Source organism: Megascapheus bottae, chromosome 12 (genome assembly GCF_031878675.1).
Source record: "Megascapheus bottae isolate mThoBot1 chromosome 12, mThoBot2.hap1, whole genome shotgun sequence".
Lineage (NCBI taxonomy): Eukaryota > Metazoa > Chordata > Mammalia > Rodentia > Geomyidae > Megascapheus > Megascapheus bottae.
Genome location: NC_143520.1, coordinates 26887579 through 26911787, shown reverse-complemented (window position 1 = coordinate 26911787; position 24209 = coordinate 26887579). Strand labels below are relative to the sequence as shown.

General features: G+C 37.8%; 1 protein-coding gene across 5 annotated transcripts in view; it reads right to left on the bottom strand.

The window, feature by feature from the left end:
- The window catches only part of Cacnb4 (calcium voltage-gated channel auxiliary subunit beta 4), a 244120-nt gene that overhangs the window by 15910 nt on the left and 204001 nt on the right, over positions 1-24209 (bottom strand). For 4 of the 5 annotated variants that reach the window (XM_090342841.1, XM_090342842.1, XM_090342844.1 and 1 more), the window contains 6 exons: positions 23317-23336; positions 23013-23093; positions 21437-21495; positions 14128-14237; positions 9376-9527; positions 7594-7689 (listed from right to left, as the gene is read on the bottom strand). In XM_090342841.1, coding sequence (XP_090198967.1) covers positions 7594-7689; positions 9376-9527; positions 14128-14237; positions 21437-21495; positions 23013-23093; positions 23317-23336 — 518 coding nt within the window. The remainder of the gene's footprint in view (positions 1-7593; positions 7690-9375; positions 9528-14127; positions 14238-21436; positions 21496-23012; positions 23094-23316; positions 23337-24209) is intronic. The other variant, XM_090342845.1, reaches the window with a different exon arrangement.

Below are 24209 nucleotides of genomic sequence, written 5' to 3'. Positions count from 1 at the left end.
TCCCAATTCACAGAGTAAGATGTAGCTATCTTTCCTAGGAAAGTCAACTAACTTAATAAGGTGACCAGCCCTTCTGGTTTCACTAGAAATGGGAGACAGGGAGATGTCTCCCTAAAACCTGGAAAGCCCTGAGCAAACTGAAATGTTCAGTCACTCTTGCTGCCACAAGAGGAGATAACAGTGCTTTTTAGAGGAATGAAGCAGGTTCCATTTATTTAAATAGTTTCAGAAGAAAAGTTAGGAAGAGGGACAGTGTAAGTCATCTTTAACAAGCATGAAATACCTATGACTTCATAGCTTAGAGGGGGTAACTTCATTAAGACAAATATTTATTCAGGGAACTGTTATTGAATATTTACAGACTAATTAAGCAGGTTTAACTTAAAGGCATTCTTCACTGCTAAATATTACCTAGAAAGAGGATTAAAGACATACAAATGGTCTCATCTTTCTGCTTTTCTTTACATTGCTTTGCTATAAACAGAAAAAACCTTGTGTGGGACATCTTTATTATTTCTAAGTGGAGAAAAGAGGTAGTGTGGGTCTGTGTACTTCCATCTCTCTGAGACTAAGACATCAAGATGGAAACTAACACCAGAATGATTGTTTTGTTCAGTAAAATAAAATGGATGAATGGACAGCCTGCCAATGTTCCTTTCTTTTTCAAATGGCATATGTCTTCTCTATTACATATTTATATGTTAAATACATTTTTATATGTGTATTTTTTCTTAATTTTCAGACTCAGCTGCACAGATATGGAGACCACGGAACTTCTACAGTGAGTGGCATCTAAGTCAGTATTCACTGTGAGATTCTCTAAAATTATGACTCTTTCAATATGCACTAGTTTTAGCTGGGCGAGGCAGCTCACACCTATAATCCTAGCTTCTCAGGAGGCTGAGATTTGAGGATTGTGGTTCAAAGCCAGCCCAGGCACTAAAGAAATTGAGACCCTTATCTCCAATTAACCACTAGAAAATGGGAAGTGGGGCTATGGCTCAAGGGTAGGGTGGTAGCCTTAAGCTGAAGAGCTCAGGGACAATGCCCAGGCTGAGAGCTCAAGCCCCATGACCCACAAAAAACAATAATAAATATGCCCTAATTTTTCAGTATTATGTAGGTAAGTGAAGCCTAGTATTCATTTATCCATTGAAAGTTTTTCCAATGAAGAAGCTGGTCTTGATGCATAATTTATACAAATACATTTATATAAATATTTATATTATATATGTTGATGCTACCAGTATATGTAATAGTATGTATGTATGTATGTATGTATGTATGTATGTATGTAACTAGCTATCTAAAGTTTTTGAAGTCTGGAGTACTTAATTCATAGGTTAGCTGATGATAGAAAACTTGATTTTAAGTTAAAGGTGTTTTGTTTCATTTTATTTTTTTTTTTATTTTTTTAATTTTTTTTTTTGTTTTGTTTCATTTTAAAGATAGGGATAAATGAAAACAATACGGTGAGGTTCTAGCAATTGGTTTCAGAGAGTTACACTTAATGAGCTAACTAGGAAAACAATAAGTTCTTGCTACTAATTGACAATGAGCACTTAGTGACTTTTATTCCTTCTACTTCATCTCCTATTTATGACACTCATTCTGAATGCAAACATGTTCTCTTCCCCACATTTTTCTATCCTGTCCATGTCTTATCAAATAACACCTGCCAGTGTTATCATCTGCAGAAAAGGAACACAGTATTTTTAAGTTCATACCAGTTGATACATTATATCATAGCACTGGTAGAATGGAACTGTCCTGGACTCTGTGTCCCCAGTGGGTGCCCACAAAGGGTGTATGTTTTTCTTTCATCTAAGAGAAACTGAAATTCGTGTGCCTTTGTTTCCTGAAGGAGCAAGTAAAATCAATCACTTTTTTTCCCAAAATGCACCACAAGAGAGACCACTTCATGTAGGTGGGTGAATAATTTTAAGTCAATAATTTAAGTAAAATTTCTTGAAAGGGAGAGTAGAAAATCACAACTGTGAGAGCAATATGATTAGGAACTAGGCACCACGGTTCTTTTGTTCGCCTCAGAGCTCTCGCATTTAATAGGATAAATCCAAGTCCATTCATCACTGGCAAGTGAAGTAGGTTAGAAGAAAGCAACTATGGTTAAGGTAATGTTAGTTTTCAAGGCTGTCCTTGAGCTGGATTCTCCTCTTGCAGAAAAAGCAATCAATGTCATTTTACACACACAAAAAGCCATCACCAAGCTCAGAGAGCCACAGGACCAGCATTTGGTAATACAAGCCAGCTTGTAGCTAAGAAGGATTAAAGGATTACATTTCATTTATATATTCAATTGTCTATCTGCTTCTCTCAATGTGCATTATGCAGCTCTTGTTACCATAGTACAGGGGTAATCTGAACTTGGACTTTTTTATTCTTTTTTAGATTTTATTTTTTATTTTTATTTATTTTTTTTTAGTGTACAAAGGGGTTACATTTATAATCACCAGATAGAGGATGCATTACTTCTCACATATTGATATCCCTTCTTATGTTTTTGTCCCCATTTTCCTCCCCCCTCATTTCTCCCCTCATATTTCAAATGAACAGGTAAGCATCTATATAATATACCAGGTAACAAAGTGGGATACAGTAACAATATGAGATTAACCACAGGGCAACATAAGAGAAGGGAGAAAAACATAATTCATTAAGAGTAACAGTCACTTATAATTAAGCTCTTGTTTCCATGTCCTGGAGGTCCATTAATTTGGCCTCATCCTATATGGCCTTATGTATCTCTAGCCTGACAAGTATTCTTGTCTCAAGTCAAATATGACCATTTGTCTTGCTACCATGCCTAAAGCCACCTGATTCCATCTTTTCCTCATTATAGGCTTTATTTTCTTCATTGATTTTACCTTTACCTCTGTACTTTTGCCTCCCTCTCTTGCCTTCCATTTTGCTTGAACTTGGCCATTTTAAAATGCATTACTCTCAACTTGTCTGAAGAGAAAATTGTACCAGTAACTGATGGTAAAGCACCATCCATCTGCTTATATATGAAACAGTGCATGAGACAGGCCTGTGGGTCCCAATTCTATAGGCTCATTTTCTTTCTGCATCCTTGCAGTATACACTCTCAGCTCATCAAAAATGGTCACAAATTCATTAGTATTGCCTTCTTACATTGAGTCAGAGGGTTATGTCCCTCTGCTTGCATGTGGGTAGCATTCATGATTTTGATGAGCAGAATACTACAGAAATGATGCTGTGTTGGTAACTAAGAGTAGGTCTTATGAGATTGAATGGTTGTTCTATACCTATGGAAGAGACTTCAGGAAAGAGCCTGAGAAGGGCTGAGTTCCCCTAAATATTGCCAAGTGATCATTGTTTGAAGTCATTAAGTTAAGGACACAGGAGTAGACAAATGGTCCTAGAACAATGGTGGCAACTTCTTTTAGCTAGATTAGATCTGCCTCCTGCTTCTATAGAGCTTGGCTGGAACACTTCTATTGTTTCCATATGGTCTATGGCTGTTCAAAGACATTGAGTAGATTTATAAAGAGACCACTTGGCTCACAAACCAGAATGTTTTCTAACTGAACCCAGGACATTGCACTTGCTAGGCAAGCGCTTTGCCACTGAGCTACATCCCAGCCCAAAAGTCTTTCTTGACCTGGAAAAAATTACATTGTGAGTCCCAGAGAGACAAAGGATGCATGTTTTCCCTTATGTGTAGAAGTTAGATTTAGCTTATGAACTTGTAAGTAATTATGTTTGGTGGTATGAAAGTGTATACAAATGTATTAATTGAAATATGGTAGATTCAAGGAAGAACTCAAATTCTTTAGAAAGGGGAAGTCAAAGTTCAGCGAAATAAAATACCAGGAAATTGGTATTTGAAGGGGGTAGGTGGGACTAAAGGGAAAGGGGTGAACAAATACAGATTAGGAGAGGGAGAAAATACAGTTAAGACTCCAATGTATAGCCTACAAAATAAAGAATGTGTGAAGAGGTGGGCGTGGGGGTGAGAATGTTAAAAGTGGTGACATTGATCAAGACATATTGCATTCCCAAACTTCTTTGTATATAAACTCCATTGTATAACTACTTAATGATCATAAAAAGTTTAAAGATAATTTTTTTGTCGGTCATGGGACTTGAACTCTGGGCCTAGGCACTGTCCTTGAGCTCTTCAGCTCAAGACTACCACTCTACCCCTGGGCCTGAGCATTGTCTCTGAGCCCTTCAGCTCAAGGATACTGCCTTACCTCTGAAGCCACAGCACTACTTCCAGTTTTCTATAGGTTAGTTGGAGATAAGAATCTCATAGTCTTTAGTGCCTGGGCTGGTTTTGACCCTTGATCCTCAGATCTCAGCCTCCTCTGTAGCTAGGATTATAGGCATGAACCACTGTGCCCAGCTAAAAATTACTTTTTAAAAAAAGAAAAGAAAAAACCTTTCTTATCAAACGTATTATTCCACACCCAGGACAATATTCAACCACCAACATATTACCTTCACTATGGACAGTCTCACTAGACTAGGACAAAAAGATCTTACGTTGATTTGGGACAAGGTGTATAACCTTTGGGAAGCCAGTTTCCACATGTGTAAAATGAGAAGACTGGACCAGATCAGACTTTCTCTTGAAGAGTTCCATGAAACATTAACCCCCTAGGATGCTCTGTGGAAAAGCAGATCTGTAGTTTCCCTGTAGAGGAAGTACATGCTACCTAGCTTAATGGAAATATCAAATGCACATTAGCGTAGTCAGGCTTCTGCAGTAAAGAAACAAGATATTTGTTTGCCTAAGTTTTTCCTTCAACGTTTTTAGCTTCAGAGCTTTTTTTCCAAACTGCCTGCTGTTATTACAATGAATCCAAATTGCAAACACACATACTTTAGGAAACTCTATATTGGGTGATCTTTATAGTCTCTGTTTTGATCTGAATCTGTAGGAGTCATTCATATCACTACAAAGCATTTAAGATTCCACTGTACAGTTCTTGTAGATGTTCCTTCCAGAAACTGTTCCCTTTAATTTCTTTGTGATATGGTTTTACTGGCTTGTGCCAGTAAAATCTGCTGACTTTTTAGTCTAAAGATACAGTGGCTGGCTAATGAAGCAAGTTGCAAATTTCCCTAAAGGAACTAAAATGACACCATAATGATCAATCTTTGGATGACAAGTATAATTGTGGCCTTGAAATAAAGGGACAAATGCAGATACATTTGTAAATGACTACTGGCTTTTATAATCTGAAGATTTCTTTATGTATGCCAAAAGAATATACAATTCCTTTTCAGCATTAGAAATGCTATGTATGAAATGTAAAATGTTTAGAAAATGGCAAGTATTAAGTAATTTTTCACTTGTGTAGATTGCTTGGTTAAAATTCCACATTACCTAACAAATGATACAAAACAAGGAAGTATTTATCCTGCTGAGATAATGACAGGGCAAAGCTGCCCTCCCAGTAAGTGCAGTTGGTGGAGATGCCTGACCTGGGGACATGTGCTAAAATTGATTACAGTACTGTCTGTAAGCATTGTAAGTATGCATTTGTCTTTTTCTTGGCTCTAGCATTTTAGAAGTAAAGCTTGTATCGAGTCTCTTAATAGCTAACATGCCTAAATAGGTATTTCCCTTCTAGTAATTATTAGTAATATCAATAAACTCATTCTCATAAAATGGCATTTTCTCCAATAAATCACCTACATGTCTATTTCCATTTGGGTTCTGCTACCCAGAATACCAAGCCAATATAAATATCCTTACCAGATTGTACTTAACACTAGAAATGATAGCACAGCTCTTGGCTTTGGGGAAACTGAATAATAATAGGGTGTTTGTCTTCCTTCAGCTGTGATAGGTCATAGGGTTAGTAGCTAGGTGACACATTCTTTTAAAGTAATGCAGGACTTAAATTAAATATTTCATCGTGTAAGTGGACTCTTATGGGTCAATGTGATAATAAACTCTTAACACAGAAGGATCCAAGCTATGGGAATTATCTGCAGGGTAGTTAACTAGGTATATGTGCAGCCCCCTTTGGGGTATGGTATGTGTGTGGGGAGGGTGGGGGATAAGAGACATTGGGAGAAGAGAAAAATGGCTGTGGAGCCAGATAGTTTTAGATCTAATCTAAAATTAGCTATCAGTTTTCATTTGCCTCAGGTATAAAATGTGAATTATGTAGTCTATTTTATTAGGTAACCATGAGGGTTAGAAATCATCTCTGCCTGGCCCATTATATGTATCTAATGAGAAGATACATTATTACTTCTCTTGTTTGCACATCTTTTCATTCATGAAGCATTCAATACATATTTATTATATGGGCCTGCCATAACCAAACAGTGAAGTACAGCTGCGAATAGGAATGGCCCTGGTCCTTACAGACTCCAAATCATGAAGCATGGCATGGTTCAGGGAGTGCCTGGTAATGACAACAGAAACAGAAACTCTTAGCATGTATTGTATGCCAGGCATTGTTCTAAAGACTTCCACACATATTCCCTCCTGGAATTCTTATACCAGCCCCATAAAGGCAGGAATTTGCCCAAGATAGCATAATTAGTGTGTATTCAAATCCAACTCTGTGGTCTCTGAATCTGCGCATTTGTTAGATAGGTGGTATTGCCTCTCTGAAATATTTAGGTTGAATTTTATGCTTCCAAATGGCATAAATGATCATTACTCAAATATATATTTGGGAAAAAAAGAACAACTAGTAAATCAGCGAGTAAAAAGACAAGTTATTTCCTTGGGCACAGAAACAGTAAGGCAACTAAGCAACCAGTAACCCTGTGGCCCAGTGTCTCCTCCCCTGCCTCCTACCCAGTAGCTGTGCTCTGGTAAGGGCACTAGGAGAAAAGTTGCTCAAGAATACTTTTTCATTATTGAACTCTGACCCATTAATCTATTATTACCATGGGGCTTCTCTAGTTCCAATGATTTTTCACCTTTAACATCATAATCTTCTATGTTTGCCAGACCCTTCTGGCAGAAAAGTTAAAGGGAAGTCAAACTGATACATTTTATTTTGTTCTTTTCTTACAACTGTCCATATATAGCTGGGCACTAGTGGCTCACAACTACAATCCCAGCTACTCAGGAGGCTGAGACCTGAGGATCATGGTGCTTCAACAACATCTGGGGTAGAAAAGTCCATGACCACCAGAGAGCCTAAAATAGAGGTATGGCTTAAGTGGCAGAGTGTCAACCTTGAACAAAAAAGCCAAGCAAGAACCTGAGGCCTTGAGTTCAAGCCCCAGTACTAGCACACATGCACACACACACACACACACACACACACACACACACACACACACCCCTCACCACATTTCTGAATACTATACGCTCTGTGATTTGCTGGTATTTATAAGTTAGTCAACCTTGAAGGAAATCAGGCATTAGGCAGTTAATTCATTTAATATAAGGCAGACAGATGCCTGAGCACCAACATGTCAACAGCCAGCTTGTTCCAAGGAGTTCGTTAGATTTACATCAATATACCCCCGTCACCATAATTCTGTGTAAAAAGAATAACACTAATGAGAAAATAATCTCCCTCTTCTAACTAATCAAGGATGATGAAGAGTAAAAATGGTTCTACTTACAGGAGGGCATTGTGCAAGTTTATCAGCTGCCACCAGTTGAACATTCAAGTGTTTGCTTTGGGATTTTCCTCTAGATTTAATTAACCGCTGTAAAACCTGACAGAAGACATAAACCCAAGGCATTGTCAATGAGTTGAAAGGAAAACCAAATAAGCAAAGATCTTTTTATGCTCCACTCAGCCCTGAGGATTAGTAAAAGGGAAATAAAATGTGAGAAACCATACACTATATAAATTCTAAAATGATGTCATCATTTACAGTGGCTTGTATGTTAGCTTGGATATGTTCATCCAGTTCTAGCTTAGTGTAAGGACTTAGGAGGATATTAGGTTCCCACACCAGATTTTGAAACCCTTTGAGGTTTCAGAAAGCCCTGACAAAGTAGATAGGCTGCTCTGTACCAAGTCACTTACACTGGGTAATTTTAATATTATTCTGTTGAGTAACATCTTGGTTCAATTCCTGCATGGCAGATAACTATCAAAGTCAGTTTTTAATGTGTCTCTTTTTGTTGCTAATAAGCAATGGGACATTCCAGTTTACTTGTACATGCCAGACTATTTCATGATTGTGAATCTAAAAGGCAAAACATTCACTTTGGTACATTGCTACACCTAAGCCAGCAATGTATTTATCTGTGTCTTCTGCTCACTACTGTAACTGCACTTGGCCATATGTACTTCTCTTCTTTAACTTCTTTCTTCCCTTAAGCTGAACCCAGGCTTTTTCTTCCTAAGCAGTGCTAGTGTATGAGCACAAGGGTCTATGACAGTCCTGTGCTGCTCTTTGGTCACCACAGCCACTGAGCAGTAGCAGGGGCCTGATCTTTCCTCCACTGCAATGGAGGGTGCTTGAGTCCCTATCACCAAGTATCCAACCTGGAACTCTAGTGGGGATCAAGGACCTTTCTGCTGGGCATGGAAATTTTAATGTATTCTACTGATTTCCTAAAAGCCCACGTTGGTCAAGATTTCCAAGGTTCAAGAAGCAGTGCCTGTAGAGATGGCAGAACAAGAACATCGTAGGAGGGAGAAGGAGACACAGCTTCTTTGAGCTTTCTCTAACCAGGGACAGGAGATTATTGGTCTGGTAGGCAGTTGAATTTCCATATAAACAAATAAAAGTACATTTTAAGTATACTGAATTTGATTGTTAATGGTTTCCAGAGGTATCTAGTTTATAGTAACTTTTTAGAACATTGTCATTTTATAAAAATGAAAGGACCCTCAAATCAAGAGGCCACATCTGGGACTATCTCACATTGGTTTTTCTCTCTCCAGTGGCCTAAAGATGTATGGCAAATGGTGCTTCATCTCTGAGGAAGTACATTCCTAAAAGAGCCCAATAGTAACACAAACGTTAAGGTTTGAAACATTTCCATGTGAGATACTTTCATAGTGGTACGCTATTCAATGTAACATACAGAAAGATTCTTTCCTTGCATTATATGCTTTCTCCACTGGGGAAATTCAAGAATTAATATTATCCAAGAAGTTTACCCAGATATAAACTAAAGTCTAGGAAAAGCCAGTATTTATTCTATTTTGCCCTTTATTTTCTTGCTTTTACATAACTGTCTGTTTGGGGACTACAATGCACAGAGAGCTCCTTGAAGGAATGAATTATTCTTTATTTGCTATCTCAAAATTCCTAGAATGTGAACATTGTTTTCAAATGTGCTCATTAACAGAATCACACTAAGATGTTCTTCTTGTCCACTAAGCCAAGAATATTTCTAAGGAAATATGCTTCTAATGGTTAAGGAAGCGATGAGCTGATTACCTTTGGAGATGAGACTTTTACATGAACAATAATTGGTGCTAAGGAAGTCTTTATGAGTTGTGCTGGGTGATTGATGGTGTCTGCGTCCAGAACAACCAGCTGCAAAGACCTTGCCAATTCAAAGATTCTTTCAATTTCACTTTGTACTTCAGCTAAAAGAAAAAACAATAAATGACAGATACTGGCCATTTCCATTTTAATTTATGTTAAAAAGAAATACAATGCCTTACACAAAATGGAATTCTATGCTGCCGTCAGAAAGGATGACATTGCCCCATTATTAAGGAAATGGAAAGATTTAGAGAAAATCATATTAAGTGAAGCAAGCCAGACCCAAAGGAACATAGAGGCCCTATGGTTTCCCTCATTTGTAATAAGTGACTTATGTCTAGAATTTTCCTAGCAGAGGAGTGTGAGAGCTCAAAAACCAAGTGCATGTGGCCATACAGGATGAGCCTAAGTAAAATGAACTCCAAGACAGGGAAACAAAAGATTTATCCTTGTTGATACTGTCTTCAATGTACTATGTGAAGTCATATCCCCTGTTGTTGCTGTATCTGACTTTGGTACCTGGTATACTGTATATCATGGAAAGGAGAAACAATGTACTCACTTTCTCATGAATGTAACCGTAACCCCATTTCAAATTAATAAAAAAGAAATAGAATATCTTTCAGATATGTTTATCTACACTGTAAACACAATGTTTTTGAAATTTTATTGTTCTAATTTTAAATCTTTTTTCATAATAGAAATGGATTGAATTTTGTACAAAAAGCAACAGTTGGTAGAAACTTGAGATAGCTCTTTTGACTTGCTTCTTAAACTAACATACACACTCAGCCTAATATATGGTGATTTTTTTTTGCTGTTTTTGAATGCTGCTTTATTCTAAAGAACTTTCATTTTAACTGTGGAGTCAGAAAAGACATTTAGGAAACAGCAAAAACATATGTGGAAAAAATCAAATTACACTGAAGTATTTCTATATCAGCAAGTTTTATATATATATTAATATTGTATAGATATAAGATTTTGAAAATTCTCTACAACCCACTTGTTTTCATTGTTGTGTATATGTTCATATGCCTACTCAATTATTCCGGTTTCCTCTAGTCCATCATCATGTCTAACTGAACTACAGTCAGTGGAGCTTTTCAAGGGATAACTATCTTCTCTGTTCTTTTTGGGAAAAAAAAACAACTAAAGCTATTTTTATTAAAATTATGTAATTCAGTGAGGTGCAAATCAATCTGGCTGATTATAATGCCAATCCAGCCTCTCCAGCTTTTTTTTTTCTTTTGAGACAAGGTTTCCTGTGCTACTCAGGTTGACTTTGAACTTGTTATCTTCTATCCATAGCCTCTTAAGTGCTGAAATTATATGCCTATACCATCACACTTTTGGGCTTTTTTTTGCCAATCCTAGGCTTAAGCTCAGGGCCTGAACACCGTCCTTGGATTTTCTCAAGGCTAGAGCTCTACCACTTGAGCCTCAGCACCACTTCCGGCTTTTTTTTCTATGTATGTGGTACCAAGGAATCGAACCCAGGTCTTGGTGCATGCGAGGAAAGCACTCCACTAGGCCAAACTCCTGGCCATCACACTTTTTTTAAAAAAGGAAAACATATAACTAAAATAATTTCTTATTTTCTAAAATTTAAAAACTCATCATATATTTTAGGCCTATATTTGTTAGGCCTCATACAAAGCAAATTAGACTATTTTATATTCAGAAAGATGACTTCTGTTTCACTTTTTTACTTATCTTTATGACTACAGTTGTGAATTAACAACGTTTAAGGAGAAGTGGCAGAAGAAAAACATGGGAAGGGGTAACAATGTTCAAGAAGTAATGTACTCCCTAACTCATGAATGTAATTGTAACCTGTCTATACATCATCCTGACAATAAAATTTTAAAAAATAATGTTTTAGGCACATCTAAAGTACACACAGTAGGAAAAATTATGAAACACAATGTTGAGCAAGGATAATTTGCTGTAAGTTTTCTCATTTAAAGGGCATACATCAGAATCTCTCATGATTTTCTTTGCTTATTTGGTATAACTTCAGATAAGCTAATGCTTATCTGAAGCATCAGCCACCAAAAAAACCTTCATTCTTTTTTTTTTGATTCCAATTTCTTTTTTTTCCCATATGTTTTTTATTGTAATTAATAGAAGGGTTACATTACATTCACCAGATGGAAGGTGTATTACTTCATATACATTGATACCCTTTCTCATGTCTTGGTCCCCATTTCCTTCACCCCCACCCCCACTCTCATCTTGTTTTCCCCCCTTTCCTATCCAATTTCAAATAACCAAATACGCATATATCCAATATATCAGATAACAAAGTGAAATAATGTAACAATATGAGATAACCAAGGGACAGCAAAAGAGATGAGAGATAACATAGTACATTAAGGACAACAATCACTCATTATATGGCTTTTGTTTCTATATCTTAGAGGTCCTTTCATTTAGTGTCATACTGTAGGGCTTTATGTATCTAGGTTTTGCTCTATTGCAAATCTCTGCTAGAAGAGTCCAAGGTTTCTACTGATTCTGGCAAATGAGGGAAACCATTGAGCCTATGTTCCTTTGGGTCTGGCTTACTTCACTTAATATGATTTTTTTTTTGCCAGTCCTGGCCCTTGAACTCAGGGCCTGGGCACTGTTCTTGGACACTTTGCTCAAGGCCAGAGCTCAGGGCCTGAGCACTGTCCTTGGACTTTCTCAAGGCTAGAGCTCTACCACTTGAGCCTCAGCACCACTTCTGGCTTTTCTTCTATGTGTGTGGTACCGATGAGTCAAACCCGGGTCTTTGTGCATGCTAGGAAAGCACTCAACCACTAGGCCAAACTCCCAGCCCCTCCCTTCTTCATTTTTTAACCACAACAATTGACAGGTATTCAGCATCATAAATATTAATGATTATTATGTAACTGTAATGGGAGAGGGACTTTGCATAATAACAAAAATTCTTATTTTCCATAAAACCCACGTGTCTAATACATACTTTTGAAAGTATGACTTCAAAGAATCAACATATCATTTATTTTCCATCTGATCCAATAGCAGTAGCTTGGTATTATTAAAGAAACTGGTTTTGTAGGGTTATTTGCTAGCTTCTTCTAAAATCATATTCTACATGTGTTAGTAATAATAAACATGAGATTCCCTCCCTTTGCTGACATGTCAGAAACATTCGAAACAAATTTCTTAAGAACAAAGTTTGGAAAAGAAAGTTACACTTTTTCTATAGTAAGTTTCATCAGGATGTTGAGGAATATCATCTATGGTTTTTATTCAACTGCCACTGGTTTGAAGGAGTTTCTGGGCAGGACTCTCCAAGAACAAGCCTATATGTTTTAACTGCAAATCTGAATGCATGGTATTTTCTAAGCAGTATATTCTTAATGTACTATGAAGCTATCTATTTCTTTTTTCTTCTTTTCTCCTTAAGGTTTATCTCATGTTGTTACTGTATCTGACTTTGATAATTGGTTTACTGTATATATGTTTATTAGTGTATTCGAAAATGGGAAGGGAAAAATAAGATAAGTGGGAGGGGGTGGAGGAAGGGAAGTGAGAGAAAAACATGGGAAGGAGTAACAATGTTCAAGAAGTAATGTACCCACTACCTGATGAATATAGTTGTAACCCCTCTGTACAGCACCCTAAAAATAAAATAAATTTTAAAAGGCAGTAATGAAGACTAAATCATCCTCGTGCAAAGAACCATCAAGGCATTCTTGGCTTGTCTGCACAACTCAAAATCACCTGGGCTTTAGTTACTCTGAACCAGCCAGGACATTACATGTGGTTTTTGACAGGAGAGAATATGTACACAGTTAAACAGTGGTTCAATCAATGGGACTCTGGCATAAGCACTGGGTATAGCAAGGCAGGAGGCTTAGGGTAAGGTCTAGCACGTATCTAGATTATAAGAAAGAAACTACAGATGCCAGGACGAGAAAAGCATACACATCTAATTTTCTTCAAGAAATAAAACCCCCTCAAACGAATCCCAGCTACCTAGAGTGACTGAGGAGAATGAGTGAGGATGAATTCAAGCCATCAGCAGCATTGATTAAGTTCTATCCACAGCCCGTCTCACAACCTTTTATTCTCTATTATGGTGATAAGTTCCCTTGGAAAGCACGGTTTAAACTTCCTGCCTGTTAGTAATGATGGTCACCATTTCCACTTAAAGGTGTGACTATTCTGTGTACTACCAACTGGCAACAGTAAGAACACCATCTCCTAACTCTTCTAAAGATAGGAAGAGGCTGAGAACCTCATTTTCTTTCACGCCAGCTGTGACTCAGGTACGAAGATATCATTAACCTCATAGAGAAGCTTAGGTGAAGTAGGGATGAGTGGTTTCACGTAGTTAGTCAGTGACAGGCTAGGCAAACCCATGGAGGATTCTTCCTACCAGACTACTAATTAGCTAATTGATGGAGGGGGGGAAGGAGAGAGGGAGAGACAGAGGAGGGAGAGGGTGAAGGAACAGGGAGAAAGGAGAGAGAGGAGGAGAAGAGAGAGGGAGGGAAGGAAAAAGGAGACAGAGGGCTCTGGCTGCCGCAGGATTCTGCTCATTTCCTGTCCCTGGATAACAATCTCTGCAGTTATCCACACTTCGCTGTTCAGAACAGGGAGAAAATTAGAAAAGACATTCACAAACACATGCCTCCAGCCAGAAAGCATATCTTGGAGAAGTGCCATATTTGAGCAACTTACCTAAGCTGGATCTGGTGTTTGAACGTTCAATTATTGCTCTCTTGCTAGGATTATTTAGGACAGACCTCTTAGCAAGAGAAATGTCAGCTGTCACTCTTGTTATAGATATCCTATGAATATGAACACAAAACAGATCAAACCAGTTAAAATGTTACGGGGCTCTCCAAATGATTTATAACCACAGTACTTAATAAACCACTTAACATACTACAATGGGACCACAGAATAATAAACACTGGCCACACGTGGTTTAAACAGGCTTTGGCTAGTACTAAAATTCCAGTGGAGCAAATGAAGGAAGGATTTTTGCTATTTAACTAAAAACTATTCCAATAAAAATGTTCTTCCCCCTTTACGGCTTGCCTTGCAAATTTCCCTTCATAATGTGCATACACCGGAAGGGAGTCAAAACATGAATAAACCATGTTCTTTCTAGGAAGCAGGAATAGTTTCTTCATAACTCACAGCTGATTTGCTCTTCAACAAGACCTTCAGGAATGACAAAGGCTCTGTCTCAGCATTTCAGGGCTGCTGACCAATGGGGTAACTCCCTTCATTTTGATCATAAAGACAATCAGTTAGTTGGCTAAGTTGCATTCTTTATGCTTCAATGTTAATTTATCTCCAGTTCCAAAGAGAGGCTTCATTTTGGATCCCGGAAGACAAGAGTATGCAAAATACGAATTATTTTTCTGCAGCCATAGAATTCTTCAGTATATTTGCATAAAACTTTGCATACAACCGCATATGGCAGGCAGTCCTAAGACCCTATAGGTGAGAGCAATGTGAGGACTGTGCCTGAATTTTAGTAAGTACAGAAGAAAAGAGTAAGGTAGTAAATAGGGAACTATGTGAATATGACTTATTCATTCAGACCACCTGGAATTTACAGTTTTAAAACCATTTTAAATTGGGATTACTCTCATCTCCCTGTTGAAAGAAAGCTTGCCTTTCTTTCTGGACTAGTTACTGCTAGTTACAATGCCTTTCTCAGTTCTCATCTTCACAGCTTGGCAAAATTTTCCAAATGGGGACAAGGAAAGTAGCACAGCTTCTTGTTAATGCTCTGTGAGTATGCCCTCCTTTTCATGCCCAAAATCCTTTGGGGGGTGAAGCAAGGAGGAGTGGGGATCAACCTCAAAGCTCTCTATATAAACCAAATCATCAACTGCAAGTACAGGATCTTTGCCTTGCTCTGTGAGGTGATGTAGCTTTAAATCACAATGAAGCTGGATAAGCCCCACTTCTGACACCCACCCCCTCCACTTTTCTTGCCAGCCTGGAGCTTGAACTCGGGGCCTGAATACTGTTCTTCAGCTTTCCTCAAGGCTAATGCTCTACCACTGAGACACAGCACCACTTCTGGCTTTTTCTATATATGTGGTACCGAGGAACGGAACTCAGGTCTCTGTGCATGCTAGGCAAGCACTCTACCACTAGGCCAAACTCCTGGGTCTCTTTACTCAGCCACTTTAGTTTAGAACTATGGGATCTCATAGAGAGCTAGTTTTCTTTACTAAATAGGGTTCATGTTCTTATGATTGTGTTTCTGGATTTATTGTTTGTCTTGGGACAAAAAGTATCCAAGTTATTGGATAAAAATATTATGAATCTGCAGAACAACTCAACTATGTGATTGTAGACATGCTGCTTATCTTAGAGACATAATTCAACATGCTTTCTTTTAGTTTCAGATGGAGCATCACTATAAAGTCTGGGATGGCCTTGAACTTGAAATCCTCCTGCCTCAGTCTCCAAGTGCTGGGATTATAAGCATGCCCTACCATTTCTAGCTACCAACTGTTTAGAATAATAGTTTCTACAACAAGAAAAGCCAAATTTTCTAGCTCTATATCAATCAGTTCATGTATGTGGCTTTTAAAAATGTGAATAGATACAAATACTTGTGGGTTTTCTTTTTTCTGAGTTCTAAAAGCAGTTTTACAAAGCCATTTTCAAACACAACTAATGTTTTTAAAAATAGAGAAAAAAATCTTCATTTGTTATAAGTAGGTAAAAGAGAGGGCCTGTAATCCTAGCTTCTCAAGAGTCTGAGATTTGAGGATCATGGCTCAAAGCTAGCCTGAGCAGGAAAGTCTGTGATGTGTTTAACTCCATTTAACCAATGAAAAGATGGAAGTAGAGCTATGACTCAAGTGGTAGAGCACTGGCCTTGAGCACCAAAGCTCAGGGACTGCACCCAAGCCCTGAGTTCAAGCCCCAGGACTAGCACAAAGAAAAAATAGAAGAAAGGCTATAGAAGATAAAGGGGCTCTCTTTCTTAGTTTATTTGCTAATAAAATACATCTATATAAAACAGAGCTCTACAACAGAAACCCTTCTATAAGAGAAGATGGAAGTCTCTCTTGCAAAGATGCTCACCATCATTAAAATCAGACATCAAACCCCAAACTCTTCTTTTGTAAGAAGGCTCCCAGCACGACAGCTACATTCATTACCAATTGCTTTTTTAAAAATAGATTTCTACTTCTTTATTTGGCTATACTTATCCTCTCCTCTGGTGTCTGTTTCTATCTCTCAAAAGAAATGTCTTTAGTTTGATATAATCTCTTAAAAAGTTCTCTCAGAAAACAAACTGTGGCACAGTATTAATAGTTAATGGCCAGAAGTTGAAAGACTAATAGAAATCTAGTTCTCCAACACACTGGGTATAGCAGTGAACACTATTGAAAATTAGCAAAAATAATTCCTGATTGCAGTAAATCTGAAATCCAACTGCTGCTTAATCTACTTTGGAACGTATCTTATCTACTTTGGAATGTAATTTTTTTTTGGCAGTATTAAGGTTGGAACTCAGTACCTAGAGCTTATGAGAGGATGCTAAGCCATCAAGTCCTTTTGGGGTCTTCAAGTCCTGTTTGGGGCTGGTTATTTTTAAGGTAGAGTCTCACTCACATGTGGTGTATGATTCACCAATTGTAAGCTTCCCAGCATTACCCGAATTACAGGAATGGATCATCACATCCAACTCCTCTCCATTACAATAGAGTTTCATAGACTTTTCTGCCTTGATTTGAAGTCCTCCCATTCTTCCCCTTACAAATAAGTATGATCAGATAAATAAGCCACCAGCACCCAGCTGGAATTCGTCTTCATCAAAGCAGTCCATCATGGGCAGTGATTAGTTTTCTGTGATTTTTTTTTCAATGGGGAAATAGTACTTTTGGCTATGACATAGTCATCAAAAATAAGTATTTCCACATTGGTAATATAATAGAAAATGCTTTTCTATTCCTTGTTCACTACATTTAATAAGAAGCCCATTCACTTTAATAATAAAAGAAACTCTAAGCCCTAATAGGGAAGTGTTTTAAAGAATATAATGGTAAACTGTCACTAGGACAGGGATGAAAGGCACAGTACTGGAGGATTTTCCTGGCTCTTTGCATGATCAGGGACATGTCACATCATCTTTTGGGCCTCCACATCCTGGTTAATAAGATGATGATAGCAGATTTGTCATAAGTATCTCGTGAGTCAACATTAGAAACAAAAATATAATAGAGCTCTCTTAAGTAATTATTCTTGTCTACACTGAAAGATACATAAACTTGAAGGAGTTTCCTTTTATACTATCCTTAAAAGTGAGCAGCTTACTATGAACTGTAGATGAGTAAATTAGGTCAGACATAATGTCATTAAAATCTACTAATTTAAACATTCAAGTTTGACAAAAAAATATTCAATCATCTCGTGTGTCTATGAGTAAGGCACCATTTGAATTGGGAATAGTGAAGGGAGATGATAGGCAAATGAAACTGGTTATGAAGCATTCACATTTGCAAATGGTTTGAATTCTAGGCTTGGCTGCATTGTGACACCATCAATGGATCCTATTACCTATTATAATACCCTTGCAGAGTATCTCCCCAACTTGCACCCTTAACTCCTCTTTCAAACTTTTTCTCAACATCCCTCCCTCCTTTTTTTTTCTCTGATGGTTGTAGGACTTGAACTCTGGGCCTGGGTGTTGTCCCTGAGCTCTTCAGCTCAAGGCTACCTACCACCCTGTTCCTTGAGCTTCAGCACCACTTCCCCTCCCTCCTTTTTTTGTTTTTGTCATGTTCCTACTCCTTTAGGTTTCATGGTTTTAACTCATGATTACATGGGCTACAAAAAATCTGATAAGTGCCAGAAAACTGATTAATATAGCTGTCAAAAAGTCTAAAGTAATGGCTTTGGGGGGATTTGAAGTGATTTGCATTGGTCACCAAATGCTAATTGCTTTGAGTGCTTGCTGGTTGATGTCAGAATATTAGACTCAACCAGCTAAAATAGCTGTATTCTCCTGCCCATGTGGTATGCTATGAAGAGAGTAGTTTCTCTCCATAGGACATCCAATGTCCTCAATCAGGCTGAGTGCTGGGCCCATTTTGGTTATGGTCTTTATGCAATTACCCTCACTACAGTGGATATTCACATGCATAGAGCACCCTGCAGAAACCTCTTAGCCGGTGGGCTTTACAATAGCAGCTACTGCAGTAAAATCATTATAATTAAATAGATCTAGATGGACTCAAACCATTTTGAAGGTGGCATAGAAGGTCACCCAAATTTATGATTTGGGAAAAGGCAAACATTTGAACTTTGCTTCACTGAATTAATTCTAAACAAAACCTGAAAGGTAACATCAAATTAGAAAGTGTGCTGATCCATGGATCTCTTCTTTGTTCTCTCTGAAAAATAAATAGGACTTCTATTTTTCCTAACACTACATTCATAGCCAATGAAAAACTGAGTAGGTTCTTCCATTAGACATCTTGTTTATGCTCTGTTTCTAAACGAAAGCTTTCCATGTACTTGTTCTCTTGGCTGGCTTCAATTAAAGAATGTGTTTTGTTTTTTCTCCTTTCATTAACTGCCAAAACACAAGGCAGCAGATTGTTATATCTCAAAGCATAAGGCTAACTGCCCATGCAGGAGACAGGAGTCAGGAGTAAGCTACAAGACAATCTCTTCATCTTTCCCAGATATGCACATATACATTCACTAACAAATTCACTGTCTACTCTGCTGCCTGGCCTTACATTATTTAAAAGCATTCTCTTATCCTCACATCTAATATCTACTTGCCTCTAGTTATGTTTGTATTTCAGATCTCTTCAAATCTGTCTCTCTCTCCAGCTACTATATTTGCTGCTGCTGGATTTTTTTCCCTCTAGTTTCCTTGGCATATTATGTTACCAGATGCCATGAATACTTGGCATTAAAATTATAATTCTCTTTCTAGTAAAACTAACTTCAATAGCATGTGTTCACTGACTCGTACAGGTGATTCTACTTGATTCAAAAGAACTTTTTGCTACTACAGTGGAATGAGTTGCCTCTTTCTGGATCTCACAATTGAAGAAACCTCAGATTGTTCCTTTTTAAAGCCAGTAATTAAACCATTCACTTTTCTTTTGCTAAATTAGCTGAAATCCTTGCTTCTTTTCCATCAGTCCTATCTTTAAAAACATTTATAGGTCTGCTATGTGTGGGCCAAAACAATCTAACACACTTGTTGGCTATGATGTTCAAATCAATGGCTGTCCTGGAGCCACAGTATGGGGGATCATTCAGAACAGCCTTCAGTGCACACTTCAGGTTTAAATAAGTGGCTGTCTACAGCTGAAGAAACTGCACAGGTGAAACTAAAACAGAAGCCTGGGCCTGTGTATGTGAGCTGCTTTTAAGGCATGAAAAGATAAATGAGGGTCTGGGTTATGTCCCAGGTCAAAGAGGACAAAACAAGATCGTTACTAAAGTCAGGGTTTGGGCTGTTTCTTGTAATGAACCTATAGGAAGTGAATTTCCAGTAGCCAGAAGTTGCAAACAAAAGCAGGTAATCTGATTGTGGTTAATAGTAATGGTGAAATTAGAATTAAAGAACTTCATGTTTCCTTACAATGATAATTTTCTAGCATGGAGCATTTTTTTTAAAAAACTACTTAGTTCTCAACCAGGCTTCTTTCATTAAAAAGAAAAAAAAAGAACTTGGATAGTCAAGTTCTTCTTGAAGGTCCCTTTGTGCCCACAAGATAACTACCGAAGATGGTTATTCAACACAATTTATTTCTGTTCCTCCTAGATATTTAGCTAAACTACTTCCCAGATTCCTTTGAAATTAGGTATGATCATATGACCTAGTTCTAATCAATGAAATATAAGAAAAGATGTGCACTATTTCCAGCCCTTGCTTGCTCCTTTGCTCAGTTGCTTGAGTGGAGAGAAGACCCCAGGCTAACAGCCACAAATGGCAGAAGGAGCAAAATTTTAGTCCTATTTTTCCCTCCCCCTATTTTATTATCCTTCGCAGAGAGGAACACTTGTCTCAGATTGCTAAGTGAGCAATAATAAGCTTCCATTGTGTTCATTACACATTTGGAGTTTGTTAATAAAAGCAACTGTGGCAACTGTATTTTAACACAATTCAGAATTCTTTTCTTTTGACATATGTATATATATGTATGCATATATCTATATAATTTGTACTTAAAACATTATTGGGTTTCTCTTAAAATATTATATGAATTAAAAGATACCTGAAAACATTTAAAGATTTTTTAATCTAACTGAAGAAAATACAATGGAAACATTTACTTAGATTTCTCAATGTACATCATTTAAATTTCCTTTACATCTGAGAATATTAGGTGTTTTTTCTGTGGTGGTTACTATATGAAGAGCTGGGTCACATTGATGATGATTCATAGCAGGATACATACAAAAACAGACCTATAAAACAAGATGATTTCTAACAAAACAAACCCAGAACAAATGCTTCAAATATGTAATACTTCCTGAATAACAGGCGCTTGAAAAGCTTAGAATAGAAAAAATTCTTGATGTATTCCCTTAAGGCAATTTAGTACTCTAAACTTATACCTTTGTATTACACACACACATACACAAACACACATGCATGCATGCTTGTATACACATAAACAATTCAAAAAAATTAACCAGAAGGGCTCTTGAGCCATCATATTGATCAGAACTACACATTTTAATTAATTTTATGGAAATCAATTTGGCCTGAATTCACTAATAAATGAGAAAATAAAGACAAAGACATGCATTTTAATAAAACACAAATTGTTTTCCTTTTCAAGGCCCATTTTCCATTGGAGATTCAGTGCTATACATAACATTTTCAGAGATCTTTCATGTATGTATATTTCCCAAGCACATTGAGTCAACTTTTAAATAAAGAACTTCTGCAATCACAAAAACTGTTGATGTACAAGTCAATTTATCACACTTGTCTGTAAAAAAGAAAATAATACAAAAAGAATCTATGTCTCACCTCCCATCAAACCTGTGTTTCAGGAAATCAAAGAGGGCTTTCTGCATCATATCTGTTACCTTTGCAGAAGTGAGAAAAAAAAAAGAGTGAGGCAAATACCCAGGGAGGAAGAGAGAGGAGAAGGAGAGAGAGAAAGGGGGAAGGGAGAGAGAGGGGGGACAGAGACAGAGACAGAACAGAGAGGTTGACAGAGAGAGACAGGGACAGAGAGAGAGGCAGAGAGAAACAGAGTCAAAAGTATGTAAGTTAGAAGGGAAGGACACTGTGTGTGAACAAAGACCTCATCAAAACCAGTGGTCTCCTAAGAAGCAGTCTCCATGCAAGATATTTTTTCATGTGTGACCAAGTATAGTTGCTAATTTTCCCCCTTGGTGCTAAGGAATGAACCGACAATATTCACCAGACCCAAGGCAAGCACATTTCCCTATTCCTTTATTAGGGGGTAGATCTGCCAATAGGGGACAATGGGCTGCCTTTGTTCACAGCTACTTGCCTCTAGTAAGGAACAGTGAGAGGCCCTAATGCATTTTGGGCTTGGCTTTCCTGCCAGTCTGTACATGTTAGTTGAAATTCTTCTCACCCAGATTATTCTCCTGCCCTATCATTTGATATTTCTAATTCAAAGGAAGACAAAAATACAGGATCCTTAGACCTCCCTCAAACGACTCATGAATTCATTGAACAGGTATGTAGTGAGAGTCGTAGTGTGTGCCAGACACTGACCTAGGTCAGAGGAAATGGAGGCCTGGAAGTTGCCTTTTTTTTTTTTTTTTTTTTTTTTTTTTTGCCAGTCCTGGGCTTGAGCTCAGGGTTTGAGCATGTCCTTAGACTTTCTCAAGGCTACAGCTCTATCCCTTGAACCTCAGCACCACTTCTGGCTTTTTTTTTTTTCTACATATGTGGTACCAAGGACTCAAACCCAGGTCTTTGTGCATGCTAGGTAAGGACACTACCACTAGGTCCAACTCCAGGCACCCCACCTTTTTTATTTATGCCAGTACAAAACACAATAATGTGAAATGCCATGAGTCAAAATCTCTATTCTTTCTTGTTGCAAAGCATCATTTAATTCATCTCCAGAGTTCACTCATGTTTTAAGTGCATTTTTATATGTCCTTTCAAATAAGCCACAAATGATTTGGTGGACCAAGTCATTATTTTGAGCACTTGGTTGAGATTGGTTGGCGCTTTGAGAGTTCAGTTTTCTGGAAGAATACTTAGCAAGTCCCTTGTGCTGTTCATCCTCTATTGTTTCTAATAATAACAGGAATGGTTGAGAGAAATAAGGTCTTTTTCTTTTAATTTAATACAGAGCGACTCTTTCACCAGAATTTTGAGGGGCTATTTCTAAACAATGTGATATATAAAAGATGAAACATGTGCCTGAGAAGCAAAAAAAGAGGGTCAAGTACCACAGGCGCCTCACCTCGTACGACCCGCCATCACACAGTGACAAATAGCTTTCCTTAGTTGCTATCTACAAACAGACCCTGAGCAGCAGGAGCCCAAGGAACCATTTCCTGGGTTCTCAGTCAAGAAATAAAGAGTAACAGATGATAACAGATGATGTTTGTACCTCATAACCTTTCAGTGACGGCCCCACTAGCACCACCGGACGCATCGATGGCACAACATCATAAGGAGGAATGTGTTCCGTCTGAAAAAGATGATTTGATATACATGACAAGGTGAGGTGGAGCACACCGTCTTGGCAGCCATGACATCCGTAATTCTTAGGTTGAATGAAAAATGGTTACCACCTCCCCACCAAGAGGCTCATCCCTTACTTTATAGCCACTGGGTGGTCTCTGAAATGGAGTGTGGCAGGCATGTATGTAAAGGAACCTTAACAGTAAATTTAAAAAGGAAGTACAACTTACCACTTTTTGCTTCTGTTTTGCTAAAAGACAACAATGAGAGCCATATCAAAATATGTAATCGCTGTAAATGATAGCACATGAGTTTAAAAGATGGGAGAAGGGACCCATTCGTCCTTATAGTTATCCTCATAAAGTCCCTGTCACCCACTGCTGTTATTTCATCTGCACTTATACTTTTGAAGTCAGGGGAAATGTAACTAACTTCCTTCCTATAGAAATGACTTTGCGCCTTCACTTTGTGTGGAGCAGGGGAGCTCACAGGTGCTCACAGAAGCAATGGAAGTTTTAGCTATTGATCCCGGGCTGTTCCCAGGCTGAGCACAGCACAAAAGTGTGCAAAGGACAATCAAGGTTAATAGAAAAGGAACAGAATAACAATTTGTTACCAACAGAATTTGCCTTCTAACAGAATAGCAAAAGGGACTATTAAAAAAAGAATATTGCCTCAATTACTAGTTTTTTGTATTTATAACTTTGGTGACTCAGGAGAGAACTTTGTAGGTTTCATTTTCTAGAATAAAATGAGTTGCTTTCAACTTCAAATCAACTGATAGCCTGTTTTCCCCATTTTGTTTTGTTTTGTTTCCTATTTGTGATAGTAAAAAGCTACAATGCCCTGGATGTTCAGCAAATGTAAATGAGGCAAAACACACTGTGACTTTGTCACCATCCAAGCATTTCTTATGTGAAGGACACCTAGATGTATAGTTTGGCTCAGAGCCATGAGACCAGGAAAGATTCTCAGGAAGAAGGACCAGATCTTTAGCACTGTTCCAGAACCAACCCAGTTTTGACATCCAGAACAGAGCTTAGAACCTGCAATTATTAGTAATAACCTGCAAGTTAGCAATTATTAGTAATTCTATATGTTCTAATGCTGCCTCCATTCTAGG